This window comes from Syngnathus typhle, linkage group LG10 (assembly GCF_033458585.1).
Source record: "Syngnathus typhle isolate RoL2023-S1 ecotype Sweden linkage group LG10, RoL_Styp_1.0, whole genome shotgun sequence".
In the NCBI taxonomy this organism is placed as follows: domain Eukaryota; kingdom Metazoa; phylum Chordata; class Actinopteri; order Syngnathiformes; family Syngnathidae; genus Syngnathus; species Syngnathus typhle.
This window is the reverse complement of record NC_083747.1, coordinates 9041526-9061577: the sequence shown is the minus strand read 5'-3', so window position 1 is coordinate 9061577 and position 20052 is coordinate 9041526. Positions and strand designations below refer to the sequence as shown.

General features: G+C 38.9%; 1 protein-coding gene across 2 annotated transcripts in view; it reads left to right on the top strand.

Annotated features, from left to right (window-relative positions):
- me1 (malic enzyme 1, NADP(+)-dependent, cytosolic) overlaps positions 1–20052 on the top strand; it is a 56799-nt gene that overhangs the window by 36114 nt on the left and 633 nt on the right. For both annotated transcript variants that reach the window (XM_061288956.1, XM_061288955.1), the window contains exons 4-13: positions 5531–5606; positions 7998–8159; positions 12080–12183; positions 17481–17590; positions 17821–17918; positions 18156–18269; positions 18660–18765; positions 19152–19294; positions 19388–19561; positions 19920–20018. In XM_061288956.1, the coding sequence (XP_061144940.1) occupies positions 5531–5606; positions 7998–8159; positions 12080–12183; positions 17481–17590; positions 17821–17918; positions 18156–18269; positions 18660–18765; positions 19152–19294; positions 19388–19561; positions 19920–20018 (1186 nt within the window). The remainder of the gene's footprint in view (positions 1–5530; positions 5607–7997; positions 8160–12079; positions 12184–17480; positions 17591–17820; positions 17919–18155; positions 18270–18659; positions 18766–19151; positions 19295–19387; positions 19562–19919; positions 20019–20052) is intronic.

The window sequence follows — 20052 nt, the reverse complement described above, 5'->3', positions numbered from 1 at the left end:
AAGTGATCAGAGGACAGTCTTTGACAGTTGCTTCTTCTATCTCTGATTCTGGAAAAGTGCTTTTGTGTGAAGAAATGATAGAGTTGAGGAAATGTCACGGAATTAGGAACCACATAATTGTTTATTCGGCTGATACCAAACTATTTCCCAACTATTTGGATTACTGCATGTTCTCCTTGCCATATCTTCTTTTCTCTTCATGCTCGTGGCAGTCACCTTTTCCATTGCAATGGGTTATTTCACATCAACTGGTTTATGTGTATGTCAGGCCACATGGCATTAATGTGTGTCATAAACCCAGGCAGCAGCATTTTTCCCCACTGACTTCTGCTCTTCACTGTTTGGCCATTATTTGGGGTACTTAGTGGCACACTGAATTCTTAGTGTGCCAAAGTGTTGTCTGCAAAGATTCTCAAGTCTTTTATTCAAAGGGTTTTAGCAAAAGTACTTCCTCCCATATTGCATGGAAACATTTTGTTTTACGTAAAATTTTGAACTCGCTTTGGCATAATCTGCATAAATGGTTTCCATGGAAAACCACTAGAGTATTGAATACAACTTGTGAAAGGAAACAACATTTGAAAAGAGTTGTATCATTGCTCAGGTATTATAATGCAGCTTGTGGTCTTATACCACATACAATTTATTTGATCTGTTTTAGCGTTTGATTGTACTTTATGTCGTAATGGAAGTCAGGCAGACATTGTAAAAGATGGATGTTGTACACTTTAATCTGCATGTTCATTAAATGGGGTTGTGTTCTTTTGCCCACAGTCCCTGGAGCAGTTTCCTTTTTTTTAACTTGTCAGGTCCAACTGCATATTAATGCAGAATGGTGGGCATTTTTTGGCCCAAGAGTTTTCAGGCGTCACCACAATGAATGAATCTCTCCATGTTCTCTCCATTATATGCTTTCACTCCAGCATCTGCAAATCCTACCTCACCACATCGCCTCTTAATGCTCTCTCTTCCCCTACTAGCTGATGTCTATGAGAGAGTGCCTGTGACAGGTAAAAGTTTTGTTCGTTGAAGAAATCTGCTTATGCATCTTGCAGTAAATCCTGTTTGGTGTCTGTGAAAAAAGGCTCTGTGACTTTTTGACAAAGCATTTAAAACACAATAGAAGTCATCAATACAAGAGGTGATTCACAGGCCATCACCTTTCTTCCCGATAAATATCAGATGGGACTGCTACTCATTTAGACGTATGGTGGTTTGTGTGACCAAAGTTGACGAGTTTATGTATTTGGAACCTAACAACTGTAAACGTATAAACATCCAGTGAAGCAGACCGCAGTCCAAAGAGGTTGTCAAAACACGATTACTAGTAACAAATGGTGACACATAATAAAATGTGGTTTCTTATTGCATTCTAGCAATGTTATTTGTGGTCTGTTAAATGTGTACATTACCTGTAAAATTAGTTACTGGCAACTAAGTGCTTTTTTTTCCCCTGTGGCTACCCTTTCAACCTTCCAACTATAATATTAATTCCGGCATCCCAGTTGCTGGTCTGGCAGAAAAATCCCATGTGTTAATTTTGGAGGGAGTGCTACTCTGAACACGTTTTGAAAAGCCCTGAACCTGCACAAGGACATTCTCTTGTCATGCAGTCTTTAAAATGTTTTTATTATTTGTCAGACAGTGTATTTAGTTTATTTATTTACTTAAAAAAAATTAATTTTGCATGTACAAGCAACCACAGTTTTAAGAACATAGAGCAAAGTGTTAAAAATGACTGGTCGTTTGCGTCCACTCATCTTGATGTGGTCTGCCTCATTGCAGTTCATGCATCGCAAAGATAGATCACAAGCGTTTATAAAGTTGCATCTTAGATTAATATACACCATGTCAACAGCATATGACTTATTGGGATTAATGTGGGCGTAACCGTCTTAATTTCTCGGGTTTCTCGGGCCATGGACAACAGCAGCTGTTTTGTGGCTGCAAGAATTAGCTTCATTAGCAATATATCTTGAAGATAAGACCTCCTCTGTACAATTTATTTGAATGTATATTCCACAGGGGATTAAGTAATCATGTTTTTGTCAGATTTGTTGTCCTTCAGAGGAAAACTCCTATTTTAACTGAGATAAATTAGATCCTTTTAATAAGGAACACTTGTGGTGCATAGACAAATACAAATTTGATCTTTGGTCTTCGATGACCTTCAATTCATAATTTATAAACACTGGGGGGAAAAAACGCTTTAAACTGATTCCCGAATTTATCCAATTGTTTGGTTTGGTGGTCATTTTGAATAGCATCACAACAATTTATAGTGACTAAAAATATACTTTATTTCTAAGATGCCTCATACTAAACAATTTACTTTGCATTATTACGTATATTTATATCTTTTCAGTAGTCAGCCATAATAAGCCCATCACAAGTGTATCAGGGTGAGGGGATCCCTAGTACACAGAACTCTTCAGGTCATTCCCAGAGAAATTTAATTGGATTCAGAGCTGAGCTCTGGCAGGGCTTTAGCCTTCTTCTGGTGTCAGTACTATGAATGTGTTATTGGGATATGAGCGTTGGATCACTGTTGTGCTGAAAGGTGAAATTCCTCTTGCTTTTGGAACACATGCCTATGTTTTAAAACCATTTTTTGTGAAAGAGGGGGTATTTGGATCCAACCATAATTCCCTCCATCTTAACTAAAACAGCAATTCGTTCCACCAGAAGAAAAACAGTGTGCTACTGCCACCACTATAACTTTTTACCTCTTCTTTCACTTATGGAATATGTATTTGGTGGATTTATTTATTTTTGGATGTTTGGGTGTGTAAAAATAAATGATTCGTTTGCCATCCAATATTATTGCAGATAAATATGAAGCTTGTGAAACGTCTTTTCACGCTGATCAAACCCTTTACATGGTTCGAAGAAGACCAAAAATCTCAAATGTGTGATCTTGACCTTTAACACTGTTATCCCAGCCTAACACTTCATTCATAATGAAAAATGTCCAGTACATTGAAGATAAAGTGTTGAGGCTGAAGACGTTTTGTCTGCACACGGGTCAAAGACAGGAGGCCATCTTCCTGAAGAAGGGGCTCAATGTTTTGGGGGGTCTCCATGTGAACCAGCTTTTCCACAGTCCCTGCTGTGGGCTTTGTGTTGGGCTGCAGGTCAGCGGCAGTGCTGTTTCATGTCATCAGGTTGTTTTCTTTACCCTCACTGTTCTCGCCACACTCTTACGGGAAAACCAGACACGGCAGCTCATTGCTTTGTGGTCATCCTTTCATCTAGAAAATGAGGCGACAGCTATGCAGCACTGCTATTTCACCAGCAGCAGTCCGAAAACAAACATTTTCTCCATTAAACAATCCCTTGACTATGACATCCATCAATTTTCCGAATGGCATCCATCCCAAAATCTATCCCAAGATTGTTTATCCCATGACGTTTGCGCAGATGTCATAGACAATGTCGAAATCCAATTTTAGCTGATACTTGCATACTTGTTGAACTTACTGAAAGCCATACTCATAAGCAAAGAATGATTTATTCTGCTTTTAAGGTTTACTATTAACACAGTTGTTAATTATGCACTTTCATGATGGAAAAACATCCACCCCTGAACACCCTAAATGTAAAATAGAAAGGTCAGTGATTATTTAAAGCAATTGTTTAATGTTTTGTCTTCTACATACTTTATATCCCAAAAAAGATATGGTGTTGTGCACTATTTGAGGCTTAAGTGATTTAGTAGCAACAAACTGAATATGCCTACCCTTAAATCTCTAAGATCTTTTGTTGCAATCATCCTTTTATGAAGTGTAGACAAGCTAGAATGACTTCATTTCATAACAATGCACACAGTAATGTGTAATCTCATCCTCTTTCTCTCACACTTCTCTGAAGAGAATAGCACTATTTTACACAGTGATGATGGATTAATAAAACAGTGACTCCTGATGTCATGTATTCCACTTCACCTCTTTGTGCTCTTGTAATTCCTGCCAAGAGTTACGTTCTGTGTGGTGTTTTAAAGCTATTAAAACAGCTTCTCCTGTTGCTCTACTTTGTTCGGGTCAAATGTCAGGAGTTCAACAGCTCATCGAAGTGTGCAGAGAGCCAGAAAATGAGAAATGTATGAGGGATACGTCACTTGAAATGTTTTTGTGAACATTGTCTGACAGAGATTAGGGCATTCCCATCTCTCCGCTTGTCTGCTTTGATCATCTCATACAGTTGTTTTGCAACTGTCATATTGTGGGGCTAAACTTTCCGTGTCATTGCTGCTTGAGCTTCTCAAATCCCGCAGTATAGTCTGTCAGAGATTCATATTCTCTTGTTTGCAACAAACAGAAAACATTACATATCATCCAAGATAATTGTGTAAAGTGTAATACAGCATTCGTAATTTTTTATGTTTTACATATGGCTTAGTCACCGTTTTGTGTATCTTTTGAGTTGAAGTGAACAAAATGTTTTATTTTGTTAATACACAATCAGTTAACTTTGAAAAAAATGCTTAAACTAATAATCTTTGCATGAGGTTTGTGCGACACAAAGTTCGATTCCAAATGTGTTTTTCAATTTGGGAGAATCCAATTTCATGGCACTATGTTAATATGAATGATTGTAATCTGGGATTATCTGGAGAATCTACCTTGTCACTCACAAATTGGATCAGCGGTATTCTATCATTCATAGCTATCATGTACTAGAGTAGTACAAGAGTACCATTCTGTGATTTGCTTTTTTTAATAATTTAGTGATAGTTACAGTAAATGAAAAATATACTGACAGTGTGTCTTTGCTCACCTCAAACTGCCAAATGACTTTTATGGGACACATGTATTCTCTTCTTGCATTAGACATTTCCAACTGTGTTCTTTGTCTGCCATTAACCATAAGTGAATATTACAAAGAGTGACACATTTACTATTGCTGTCACATGGATGAGATGTCAAACACCAACAGATGGGATTCCTGGGAAGCAAAGATGTTGTAGCTGGACCCCACATGCAGACATGATATTCTAGACGACTTTCATGCCGGCTCGTAGAAACAGAATCGGGTGGGGGTTTGGGGGGTTATGCTAGGAGGCGGATGAAGAATGAATATTCTGGTAGCTTGAGGGGTTCAAGATAAACTCCTTGCAGTGGCCAAAGTCTCTCTAGGGTCAATGATAAAGCCCACCTCACCAGAATGCCTTCAGTATTATATATCATCCCGCTTAGGAGAGCTAAAGGCTCAAAGGCAATGACATTTTCACCGGTAAGTGTAACCACTGGATTTTTTTTCAAATCATACAGAGTGCAGTAATATTTTTTATCTACACTCCATGGTGCCCATAGCACTATACAAAGCCTCGCATTCACCTATTCACACACCCTCATACACCAATAGGAGACAATTTTAAAGTACCATTGAGTTGTTTTATTGTTGATCCCAATATTGTTTCAATGCAAATTTGTTCGTCTCAACAGTTGCAAGGAAAGGGGATGGCATGATTTAGTTATATTGGTTAAAATCATAACAATAATCTTGATGTATTTTTCATTCTGCATTCCAGAGGTCTATTCATCACTATCCATGACCGTGGCCACATTGCATCAATACTGCAGAACTGGCCAGAAAATGATGTCAAGGTAATGAATCATTCAAACTGTGCTGCCATTTACTATCTATCAGGTGAGTATTTGTTACTTCGATTTCCATTATTCAGGATATAAAATTGAAGCAAAGCAACTGAAAAATATATTTGTTCGTTCTGTTCATCTCAGCTTATTCTCATTAAAAAAAGTCAAACAGCATAAAATGATTGTCTACACCAATATTTGTACTTAATCCAGAAACATAAGTACTAACTTGATCATTTCTGTTTTTTAATTTTAAATAAAAAAAGATCATGTTATTGCTTTTATGACCAATCAAGTGAGAGGGCCATAATTACCTTGGCCATATTTAATTATCATTCAACTAAAACGCTAATGCTAGTGCATTGGTGAAGCCATCATGCACTATTTTAACATGAGCAATATTCCTTGGGTTTATGCATGGGTGTACTGCATGTAACATGCTACAGATTTTAAAAATATATTAATTAAATCAATTTATTAAGTTAAAATTCATTTTTAATAGATCGATGGATATCAATAGATATGCAAGTGACATATGAACTCGGCGAAGTACGGCGTCTGCACGGAAGCGCGACGCACTGTGAAGTTCTTGGATCTGATATTCTTTTACACCGAGTTTGGGCTGTGTTCTTATGTTAAAACTCATTCTCACGCCCACACACGAAGGACTGGAAAATAACCCAAATCAAGAAAACGTAACCGATCTAAGCAGACTGCTAACAGCTGATTTACCGGGGGAGCATCTGATTGAGCTTTCAAAGAGAGCTGCGACCAACGTGAGCAATATGGGGCCGGGAAAAAAAAAGAACCATGTCCACGGAGGAGGTCGAGGACATAAAAAGGTCACTTGATTTCCGTTCGGAAGAAGTTTCTCCTGTAAGGATGCAGCAGAAAAACATCTTGGCACTGGTGGAAGAGGTATGCTCAAAGCTGAGAAGGACAAGCGGCTTGCCTACCTTGAAAGTCGGGTAGCGGACATCGAGCAATACACAAGAATAAATGTCATCACGAGAATAGCAATCAAACCTATATCTTATGCAAGGGCAGTGACGGCAAGTAACGATGGCTGTGAGCAACATGCAAGCTCAGCCGAGCAACAGGTAGCTGAGTTTCTGCAAACCAAAGGAATAACCATGGACTCCAACCAGGTTGAAGCATGTCATCCACTGCCCAGAAGAAACAGTAACGACAAGCCTGCAGTCATTCTGAAATTTGTCAACAGGAAGGACAAAGTCGCACTTCTAAAGCAGGGTAAGTTGCTCAAAGGTACAGACATCTACATAAATGAACATTTGACAAAGACCAATGCGGATATTACAAAGAAAGCACGTCACTTGAGAAGAATGAAAAGAAATACAGAGTACATGGACCAGAAATTGCAAGATATACATCAAGCTTAATGGATCACCAGAAGAGGCCAAGATACTGATGGTGAGGAGTATTGAAGAAACTGGAAAAGCTCGAATAAGTATCCTCAATAGAAAATCAACTGGACTGGACTTGGAACTGAATGGAGGTAACAACACAAAACACAAACATAATGCTCAGGGACACTACTCAACCTACATCAAGCAACAATGGACATGTAACACAGTGGATACAAGAACATGAACAACTCCAACTAACGTTTGATTACAGTGAAAGCAGCACTCTGGACATAGATCAGGACATCAACCCAGACAATCATTTCTTCTCCACCTCAAACAACACATGTCATTATTACAGCAATCAGTACAATACGGACATCTTAACAAAAGCAATCATCATGTATAGAGCAAAAGCAAAACAATTACCAGACAATATCCAAAACTTATTTACGAATCGGGAGGGAGGTTATAAGTTAAGGGGGAATCACAACTTCAAAATCTTAAACATAAGAAGAACCTTAAAAAGTTTCTGTATAACTATAACCGGGGTCAAACTATGGAACAATCTAAGTGAGGAACTCAAGCAAAGTCCAAATATCCACCTGTTTAAAAGAATGTACAAAAATATGTTGTTTAGCAGGTACAAAGGCTAAAAGTGCCAAAGGGCTACACACAAGTAAAAATGAAACAGAACAATATGTGTGAAAGTGTGTCTACTTGTGTTCTGTTGTAGAAATACAGTATATGTTGAATCGTTGGTTTAATGGATAAAGTGAGAAAGGGGTAGGAATCTAAAAAGCTATGCTTCCTCCTACTCCTTTTCGAGCATTCTTTATTGATTTATTTACTTATGGATTATTATTATTAATTAATTAAGTCATTTATTTCTGTTTGTTGGTTTATTTTTTGTTTGTTGTATAGACTTATATGTGGCACTTTAGAGTGTTATTTGTTTTGTTTTTTGTTTTGGATGTTCGAAATAAAGATATCAATCAATCAATCAATTAAGTAACATTGTGCTGTTTGTTGTCAGGCTGTGTGTGTAACTGACGGTGAGAGGATCTTGGGCCTGGGAGACCTTGGATGCAATGGGATGGGAATTCCAGTGGGCAAACTGGCTCTGTACACAGCGTGTGGAGGTGTCCCACCACAGCAGTGCCTGCCTGTCCTGCTTGATGTGGGCACAGACAATGAGGTAAGAGCAGAAGACCTGGGCAAATATGTACCTCCCTTACCTGCATCATAATAGAAAGCCCAATTCTAAGTTGTGTAAAACGTAAATAAAACCTCCTGTATGTTCAATTGAATACACTACCGAAGCAATATATTTATTGATGATTTACTGATTAACATTGATGTTCTTTTGCAAATATTCTCTCATGTTGAATTTGATGCCTGCAACATGTTCCAAAAAAGCTGGGACCGGACAGTTGAGAGATTCTGGACAAATCATCCCATAAGCAGCAAGGCAAAAAAAAACAAAAAAAAAACTTTGAATGCCCATGACCTAATCCTTCAGTCAGCACTGCATTTAAACGATATTGCAATCATGGGCTTAGGAAGACTATGAGAAAACCATTCTCAGTTAACATATGGTTCATTGCTATGTCTACAGAGTCATATTAAAACTCTACCATGCAAAGCAAAAGCCATATGTCAAGAACACCCAGAAACGCTGCCGGCTTCTCTCGGCCCAGGCTCATCTGAGATGTTCTGATGCAAAGTGAAAAAGTGTGCTGTATTATGATGAGTCCACATTTCGAACAGTTTTTAAAAATCATGGCTGTCGTGTCTTCCGGGCCAGAGGAGACGGATCATCCGGATTGTTATAAGCGTAAAGTTCAAAAGCCAGCTGTGATGGTATGCCAGTGAGGTATGTGCTTATGGCATGGTAACTTTAATTAATGCTGAAAGGTACATGCAGGTTTCGGAGAAACCTATGTTGCCATCCAAGCAATGTCTTTTTCAGGGACATCCCTGCTTATTTTAGCAAGACAATTCCAAACCACATCCTGCATGTGTTGTAACAACGTGGCTTCATATTAAAAGAGTGCAGGTACTAGACTGGCCTGCCAGCAGTCCAGACCTGACTCCCATTTAATATACGACAACACAGAGACTCGAACTGTTAACACACAAGTTGTACATCAAGCAAGAATGCGTACGAATTCCATACAGCACAGTCCTATTTTTTTTGGAACGTGTTGTAGGCATCAAATTCAAAATGATGACATAAGATGTGTTGCCTTTAAGTGTATTCATTTAAATATAAGTTCAAAGATTTCCAAATCATTGTATTGTGTTTTTAGTCAGTTTTACACAACACCCCAACTTCATTGGAATTTGGGTAATAGTCATCCAAGGGTTATAAATAGCTAAGTCCCCGTGTTAAAATAGCATCAGCAATTCTGTTAAGTAATGGAAACCACACAATTGTCACTGAATTTTAAAATGCAAATTCCTAAAAACCTTTTGCCTTATTTTCCAACGGCTGTCTCATCTACTATATGTAGGAGCTTCAATCTGCTGAAAGTACTTTTCAACGTAGAGGACATAGTTATAATTAAACTGCAGCTAAGTTACTTTTAGAATCAAGCAATCAGTAAGTAACTTTTTCAAGGTAACTGTGGCAATACTGCTACATAGGGCTCGAGGTAGTAGGTAGTTACGGTAATCGTGGTGTATTGGTCCAACAAACAGAAATAGATCAAGCAATTGATTCTCATTGCATGCTTTCATTTCATTACTAATTCGCAAGTGCGCTCATGTGTTCGAGTTTTACAATTATGGTTATGTTTTTTTGGGCATCATTCGTCTCCACTGAGCGAGTCTCGTAGGGATTACTGTGGCCCCGTCTACAAAGCCTGTTTCCTTTACATTCATTGGAAGGAGACATGATCATATATACACTAAGTCAAAGGAAAAGGGATAAACCTCTAGGAAAGAAATACAACATACTGTAACCCAGACAGAGAGCTCATTCATACACTATACTTAAATTAGAATACTTGAGCCTTTTTACTGCACCGCAAAAGCTACGTAATCATTTGCGGCAGAGTTTGCCATTTGGTATATTCAAAGTGCTTACAGAAGCATGAGGGATACATGTTTCAAATCACCTTGACAGCACGCTAAGTGATTTTGTTAAGCAGAAGCAATGACAAAAATTTTTACTATCAAGCACTAATTATGAATAGTAAACAGCTTTAATCAGATTGACTATTTTCTATCTTTTATTATTAATGCCAAGCTAATCAAGTGATGAGCTGATTAGTAAGTGTACAAGCATGAAGAGGACTATGATAATATTATGTTCAAAAATAAATTGGATAACCTTCAAAATAATTCAAGTTTAAGCTTATACCATAAGTCAGCTCAATGTATAACTAGCGTGAGAAGTGACTTACTCCACTTTACCCAGGCACGCCTTGCCTCACCCAAATAAAGTGGGCAAAACCCCTTTCAAGACTTTGCATGAACACTGATGGTTACCAGCTGGGAAAGCTCGTCCCTCCTGTGCCCTGTGCAAGTACCAGCCAGCCGGCAAACAGAGCACCCACCAACAGTCCCTTATGCAAACAGTGGGCGGGCTCGTGCATGTGTCTGTAGCTTTGAAGAGGCTAAGAATAGTCAGCGTGCATGTCTATATTAACACATCTCGCCGTGCATTGTATTCATATCATGTCAACCAAAAGGCGTGTCGACCTTAGGAAAGGTTCCGTGCCTGACACAAATAAACTGGGCTTGTCAGATGCTGTCATGTATTTTGCCAAGACAAACCTCAGATGACTCAGCTGCTGCAGTTTCGCTCCAATCCCCCAAATTTCTAATGTGGTTCATGAAATAATATTTGTAGAATGTAAAAGAATGGAGATGCAAATAATGTTTGCAATACAAATGTTGGTTGCAACAACAACAAATGCAAACTATGCCATTTCCAGAACTGAACTGAGATTTAAACCTAGAACCTAAACACTCGACTGTGATGTAGATCTACTATTCCACCATTCTGGCTTGATGGAGATTTTTCTACAAAACATTATCCTCCATACAAATAAGCAATTCTAAAAACACATAGCCATTTGTTTTTGTGCTGAGATATGCACACTATGATTACATCAGACCAGAACGGGCTGAAAATATGTCTGGATGAGGATAAACTATCAAGTGTATTCACATTTAGTTGCTACTCTTGCAACTTTTTCAGAACTTTTTAAAGAGATTAGAGTGCAGTCTGCCCGGCTGCGGTTGAATTTTCCATTTTTACGTTATTCTTAAGAGTTGACAGCCCAAATGAGATGTAATTGGCTAAATGGACTAGCTATATGTGTCTAAAGAGGGGCAGACATACTGCTGAGGCTGCTTTCATTTAGGCCCTGACAGTTTTTAGGCTGCGAGCTAGTAGGAGATCAACACGATGTTTAAAATGACTGCTATTATGGGATTATATCCGTCATTGAGTGGGTCTCTCTCTCTCTCTCTCCCTCTCTCTCTCTCTCTCTCTCTCTCTCTCTCTCTCTCTCTCTCTCTCTCTCTCTCTCTCTTAAAAAAAGTTTTATTTGCACTGTTCCTCGTGAATGCATTTGTTGCAAACTATGCAAGCTTTCCTCATGACTTTTCTCATTGCATGCAATTGCATCACTTTTGAAATGACCACCAAAGTTGCGCTGGTATTAGTCCACTCAGACATCAAATGATCACGTTTTGCCTGTTTAGGTTACAATTTACCTTGGCCAACTCCTGCCTATTACTGTCCAATAAGTGCCTGCCAGGAAATGACTTGTCAGCTTCATATAAATAATGTTTTGGGTTGATTCTTGACCTTGCAATGGAAAGGTGGCTGCTTCTCACTCCATGCTTTGCTTATTTTAGAGCCACTGTGTAATTATATCTTCAAAATGCCTGGGAAGTAAAGGATGCCTGCTCAAATGAGGCGTGAAAGCAGCTGCCAGGATTTTGAGATTAAAACTTCAAAAACTCCTCAGACATATGTGCATAGTCAGTCTAAACAAGAATATATTGCTTTGAGAGACGTTAGGGTTGCAGTCTGGTGATATTTTGTCATTTATATTTAAAAATGGACCATAAAATATATTTACTTTATTTATTTTTCAGGCACTTTTGCAGGATCCACTGTACATTGGGCTCAGGCACAGGAGGGTGCGAGGCCAAGCATATGATGACCTACTGGATGAATTTATGAAGGCTGTGTCAGACAGGTATGTTCACTTTGGCAGTCTCCCGATGTGACTTCAAGACCTGCAGCTCACTTAAGCCATTTGGATGCATGCAGTGTGTGATGCAGACTCATTTGTCTGGAAAACAATTCACCAGTGAATGATTAGACTTTTATGAGTGGAATTTGAGGTTCCGTGCTATGCAAGACCGTGCGTAGTAACCGACTTTGGTCGTTATGACCAGACCTTGTTGAAAAATGATCAGTGAGCCACTCAAACCACCAGAGCTATACATTTCATTCACAACCATTAAAAGTCCTGAATACATGTCCTTGATGACAGTTTTGTCTATATTTGATTCATTAAACATATTGTTATGCATATCGCAGAAGGGAACTACTGAAGCACCATCACGGTTACTTATTTGCTTGAGCTAGGTTAGATCTTGTCAGAACTTAAAAAAGAACAGAAATAGAGTTGGTAAAAAGAAACCATGGCTCTAATAAGTGGGTAGCTTCTCAACTACAGAGAACAGCAGTGCTTTTCCCCAAAAAGTAGGCAAATTGGTGGAAGAAAATGAATAATTACAAGCTCTGGGGTTGAGTGAATGATTATAGCTCTATGGGCTTGTAAGTAATACACGTGTTTATTTTTCTGCCAAACACAACAAGCATGAACCCAATTACTCCCTTTAGCCGACTACATATATACACATTGGATGCATTGGACAACTTTCAGTTGAAATACAGTCATACACAACAACTACTTTGATTGCTTGTTTACAGATTTGACCACAAACAAGTTAGAAGCAGTCACACGCACCCACGCACACACAAATTATTATATTATACTGTTAGTTTGAATAGAAATAGGAATCTCTTTATCACATTTTCAACTAAATGACCAAGTGTAATATCGATGTACATACATACATAAAATGGGCGGCATGGTGGAGCACTGGTTAAAACCGTCTGCCTCACAGTTCAGAGAGCCGGGGTTTTATTCTGGCTCTGACTTTTCTGTGTGGAGTTTGCATGTTCTCCCTGTGCCTGCGTGGGTTTTCTCTGGGTACTCCGGTTTCCTCCCACATTTGAAAAATATACATGGTAGGCCAATTGACTCCAAATAGTCGGTAGGTGTCATTGTGAGTGTGAATGATTGTTTGTCTGTGTGTTTGTCTATGAGACGCCAATGTCTAGCAGAAAGGAACACTATAGAAAGAAGAAAATAGTTCTTTAATAACCTGGGTACAGGGTTTTGACAAATAATAGGTTGTTAGATCGATTGGTCTTGTGGGAGTTATAAGTGGATGGGGGGGGGGGGGCAGTATGTGTGTCCAGGTCAACAGCTGTGTTTGGACTCAGCATGTAACAACATGACTATCTGTCTCAGCCATAAATGCACTTCAAGTAAAAAACATTTTCTTCGTGGCAATCTCCTCCACATAGGATTTGGGCCATTGCAGTACCATTGCAGAGAAAAAAATTAAAAGCTAATTGTTAGAGGGATCCTAATTACTGTTGAGGTGCCCTTGAGCAAGGCACCAATCCGATACCGCCCCAGCAATTTTAAGAAGTGTAGCACTGTTTGTGTGGCTCTTTCACTCAGACATCTCCTTGCATTGCTGCAGGTAACTTAAGATATAACGTAAACAGCAGTATGTAAATTGAATCCCTCCTTGATTGACAATCATAACTCATATCATTAAAAAATAATTACCAGAGGGTTTATACACTTTATGGCACCTAACAGCAATATTATTACAGCACAAGATTTAACTGATTTTTGAATGTCAGATTTTATATGTCAGTTTAATAGCAGTTCCATGAGTGTGTCAATTTGTCAATGTCATATAAATATAAGAACAAAGTAGAAATTATCCAGTATGTCTTTATCCTTGATACTCAGTTATATTTTGCTCAGGTACTGTCACACTTAAAGGAGTTGTGGCTATACTGCGTCACATCTTTAGGGAGGTTTTGTCTTTCCCACCAGGCTTGCTGACAGATGCTCACTCACTTGACAAAGACTTGAACACACAAACAAAGCAACCTTGCTGCCAAATTATTTTGAGTCATGGAATATCTTTTTTATTTCATAGCAGCCATAAACCCAGACTGGACAGAGTCAAATTACAGTATAAGTGGTGCTCACAAATGTTACACTAGTTTTTGCTGTTTTGAGCTAGAGTGGGAATTTACAGATGTTGTCTTTTGGACTTTATAAATCTGGCAAATAAAACCATGTAGCGTGAAGGGAACCGACAAAAAAAAAATCACTTTATTCAGTTTATTCGTGGAAAATAATATGGCAGTTTTGAGGGTGAAACAAAGCATTAAAATCTATCAATAAATGAATAAATAATGACGTCGATCATTAAATTAAGTGATCATCATAGTTGTTACTTGTGGACTAATTTTGACAATTCTTAAAACCTCACTTTTCTCACTGAACTTCTGAACATATGGACATTTTGTTTCAATTTGTTAGATTGGCTCATTATGGTCAATTAATCACATTAGAGGATATACAGCATGCAATTCGTACACAATCTGTGACACCAGACTTAGGGAGAAAAATAATGACGTTTGTGTGAGGTAAAATGAACAACACAGATGTCCTGCACACGCACGCACACACACACTCCCTCGATCGTCACTGTTTACTGGCTAAACACCAAAAAGATTCTAAACTGGGAAGCTATTCCTCTTTTCCTTCAATCCCACAACCTCACTTAGTAGTTAGATGGTTAGAGGACGTCGGTCTCCATTTTTATTTCACGTTTCCATGTCTATCATTCTGATATTTTTATTGAAGTGACTAAGTTTTCCTACCCTATCATCTATCCCTGAAAAAGATTATCTTAACATTTGACAAATTGCAGTATAATCTTTTGCCTTGACTGAATCAGGAGAAGAGTTGCAACATCCTCTTCCTCTGTCAGTGACCATTTAGTCTTAGTTGCGCGTGACCTTTGGTGAACTTGCCAATGGGAAGCTGCAGCAGCAAAAGGTCAGCAGCGCCCTGTAGTTGCTCTTCTCCATTTACTAAAGGGCCCAACACAATAAAAAGTTTATAGCACCCTTTCTGCTATTCTTCGTTGTCTCTTTGCAACTCTTTCGTGCTGCCACGCAGAGGTTTTAGAGCTCCTCTCTCCTTGATAGAAAACACATTTTCTCCACAACACGACTGCTGTGTTGGCAGCCGGGCTCAGTCCCAGAATTAGGCAGCAATTTCAGAAGGAGAAAAAGCAGCGGAACTCTCTTGAAGGCGTTGGCCTTGAATTAAAAATGAAAAGAAAAATAGCATAGAAATGACAAAGAATAAAAAAAGAAAGCAACCTCATGCTAATTTTGTGAAAGAATTTTTTCTCCTTGTTGGGCAGAGAGCACGACAGGTGTGCAATGAACTTTGAGGGCAGTTTGCCACTGTTTGCATGACCTCTCTCAATTTCCTTCTGTTGCTCACTCACTGTAACATAAGCTTTCGTGATTTTATTCTGTTTTCAACCACCTTTTGTGCCCTTGCTTCGATTTTGTTGACTGAATTTATGGGGACTCTAAATGTTTTCCAAATTTTTGTTGTTTTATACACATCTCCCTGTAAAGAGGTTCAACTTCCCGAAACATCATCTACAACAAAGATCACATTTTTGCAACTTTTTTGTTTAGAAGTAATAATAATTCTTTTCGCCTTGGTCAAAATTAGAGATGACACAATTCTACCTGGCCAACAAGTGTCTATTATACAGTGTCTAGTGTAATTTCATTTTATATCTTCAACACAGACAGGCTTCAATGTAAAAATGATCAAATAACTTACACAAATGTATTAAAAAAAAAAAAAAAACATTCAGAGAGCCACAAAAGCTTTACAAAAAATCCAGCTGCCCAACAATAATGTCATATAAAATACAAACAACGGAAAATCCCAATATAAATCCCAAACAAAGGCTCATTCACTTGGACTTTACTGACTGGGGTATTTTTGTCCAATATCTTTATCACAAATGCAGACAGGCTTTGATGTAAAAAGGTCACTTTAATGGCTACCATCTATCATACAAAAAAGAAAATGCTAGAACATCTTCCCAAGGACTAATCGATGTCCAACAAAGTGCCTGGCATAAAATACCACAAGCACAAATGCAGCAATAATAGGGAGTGACTCACTCTGTCTCCATTTTACTGCCTATAATGTTTTTGTCAGATATCTTCATCAGATATGAGCTTTGATCCACGCACTGGGTTTTTCTGTGAAGTTCTAGCTACCCAGAAAGGTGTCTGACATAAGAAAACATGAAATTCAACAGCCAAACACTGCCAGGGTATGCAGTAATAATGGAGAATTTGCAGCAATTCTAACAAAGAATGCTTTTCAACATAAAAATAATTTAAAAAAAGATTACAAGGGGCATAAAATTGATAAATTAATCTAATCTTGGATCAAGATCACCTAACCTAATCAAGGTGTACATGCACATCTCTCCCACAAAGTTAGATGGGATAAGCACGACCCATGAGACCCAGTCATCAGCAGAAAATAAATGAACAAATCACGTACGTTTTTGCAAACACTTGTTGCTAGGCAGAAGCGTTTGTTCTAAAACCTAATATTGGCAGTCAGTCAGTCCATGTTGTTGCCATGGAAACCGGTGAAAAGGTCATCACAATGACACCTACATCCAAATCATTGTTTCCTTCACCAGCCTTTTAATGTTGAAGTGTGAGCAGGCAGCCTTTTATAAACATTCTGTAAATTCCTTAACAGAAGGACCATCTGGTGAAATGCATGGGAACTTGGCATTGCTCAAATAAAATATTGCTTCAAATTCTGATTTCATGCCTCATTACGTTGAGCTTATTTTTGTTATTACAAGCTATTCTTGACTCTGGCTTCTGTGTGGCTATATTGAACATTTGATTGGCTGCCTTAGGAGCAACCTGTTAGCACTGCTGGTTTACTGGGGACACTGGGTGCCCTTTGTGATTTTTATTTTTTTTTGTCATTTTTATGTGTCATCATCAAGTGTCAGCTAGTAATGCAAAACAATGTCCAATGATTTTGTGATTTCATTCATTTTATTTAAAGACTTGTGCTTGACTTGATGTCTTCATTTCAAATCTAAATAGGATGTTTTACTTTAGTTCTTCATGTGCAGAAAACAACTCTTTTTCCACGTCAACGCCTGGCTTTAGGACTCAAAACTGTGGTGCAAAGTGCCCTCCTCAGGGCTGAATTGAAGCAGCAGTTGCAGCATGTGGATCCCCCCAAACGTGACGTCACCGTGACATTATAAGTCACGACAACAATGTTAAAAGTATCCCTCCGTTTTACAGATATGGAATGAACTGCCTGATTCAGTTTGAAGACTTTGCCAACGTTAACGCTTTCCGTCTGCTCAGCAAGTACAGAAACATGTACTGTACATTCAACGACGACATCCAAGGTAGCTCGACGGACACAAGTGACTTTATTTTTTTAAAAAGATGAGTTCATTTCCAACTCGGTGTGTGTGTAAATGTGAGTGTGAATGGTTGTTTGTGGCTGAGACTGAATTATGACCTGCAATCTAAGATGTAGTCAGCTGGGATCGGCCCTCAGCCTTGTCATGGCAGAGTTTAGGGAAAATAAGAGTCCTTTTTCATGTAACTGATGTTGCCCTGTGATTTCCCTTAGGGACCGCTGCAGTAGCTGTAGCTGGACTTTTGGCAGCGCTCCGCATCACCAGGAGCAAAATGAGTGACCATACTATAGTGTTCCAAGGTGCAGGAGAGGTGAGTTTGCCATGCACAGAAAAACTGCTTTAACTACTGCTTTAGCAGCGATAAATGTCAGTTAAGACTAAAACTTTGCAAGCTATAATAATGTAAAAATGAATGACATTTTGTCATGTAATATTATTCTGTTAAAATCTAATTTGTTAAATAATTTTTTCAACGGTCTAGCCACAGCTTTTCAATAATATAAAAATGTACTATACACATCTTTTCTCCCTGTCATGTTTGTACCAGGCTGCGATGGGGATTGCTGAGCTGATTTCAATGGCCATGGTGAAAGAGGGCCTTGCAAAGGAAGACAGTTTAAGAAGGATTTGGATGGTTGATTCCAAGGGCCTCATTGTCAAGGTGTGTTTATTGCAATACTACCATCATAGGTACCAAAAGTCCTCAAACGTGCTTGTTAGCTGAATTGAACAATCATAATTGCTCATAGGTAGGGATATGAGTGTGAGTATTTATCTGCAATTGACGGGTGACTAGTCAAGAGGATGCCCAAAGGAAGCTGTGATAGGCTGTTCTCACCTGTGGCCATCATGTGGACAAGCAGTGACATTTTCTTTTCCTTGACTTGCACTATGTCTTCCTTCCTTAAGTCAAATCACAAATATTTCACAGGTGCATTTCAAAATCAGCACTATATGATTTTAAGCACCAAGACAACCATCAAGGTTAAATAGTTAAAGATCCATTAATCACTTACCATACTTGTTCTTCAACCTTTTCACCATTCCTAAGGGTCGAGATCACCTGACCCACGAGAAGGAGAGATTTGCTCATGAGCACCCACAGATGAAGACCCTGGAGGATGTGGTCTGTGAACTGAAACCCACAGCTCTAATTGGTAAATCACAACAAATACTTTTTTTTCTCTGCGGCGTGTACACACCTATGTAGATGACACTTGAAGGATGCGGCACAATGGCCGCCGCCCTTCAGTGGTTGCAATTTTCAAAAAGGTTACACATGGGGTTCCTCGGTTTATGATATTTCTATGTAAATTATTACGCCTCTAACATAACCCACCTCTTGTTCCTGTCACTATCACATTCTAATTGTAGAAACCTTTATGGAGCTTGTAAATATGTATACAGCGGTGCACAGTCGTCACACCAGTGTGTTTTCTTGTCCTGGGAGAAAACACAATTGTACCTTGCTGCACAAAAGTCATTAGTCGGTACTATGAACCCAGGGCCCCTTGTGTTGTTCATCTGTGCCTTTCTATTTCAGGTGTGGCAGCTGTGGCTGGCGCCTTCTCTGAGCAGATTATCAGGGACATGGCATCCTTCAACAATCACCCCATCATCTTTGCTCTCAGCAACCCGACCAGCAAAGCAGAATGCACTGCAGAGCAATGTTACACATTCACAGAGGTATGTGGAAACGTATCCTTGCTTGCTTTTATTTTACATGGAAAATGCTTGCAGTGTACTTCAATAGAGAAAAATACTGGCCTTGTGCTTTAGGGGCGGGGCATCTTTGCCAGTGGCAGCCCATTCAACCCTGTCACCTTACCTGACGGGAGGACGCTGTACCCTGGTCAAGGAAACAACGCCTATATCTTTCCCGGTGTGGGCCTCGGTGTCACCGCCTGCGCTATTCGACATATCAATGAAGATGTTTTTCTTACTGCTGCAGAGGTAGCATTGACATTTGACACTTAGCACGTATACACTGAATAAACACTACGTTGACATATACTAAGCACGACAATTCAGCCTCTAATACTGCCTGTGTAAAAAAGATGGAATCCAGCCAGGTAAGGTGGATAAGACCCTTTCAGTGCATAATTATTTCCATTTGCAACTAATTATATAAACCTAACTCATGCATGTTTATTAACCTAAGTATTTATTCAACACTGAATGTTGTATTGCCACTGTTAAGGAAGCAATGTTTTCGTATGGGGTAGCATTTGTGGCAGGTTAGTGTTCAGTTGAAGTCCAAATACTAATGTTTATAGCTCTGGTGATGGTTTGTATGTTTACTGTAAACCAGGCTCTTGCTGACCTAGTGACAGAGAAGGACCTTTTAGAGGGAAGACTGTATCCACCTCTCAGCGACATCAGGGAGGTCTCTCTTGTGCTGGCAGTCAAGGTGAGAGTTCAGTTCATGTTCAATGACATTTTCT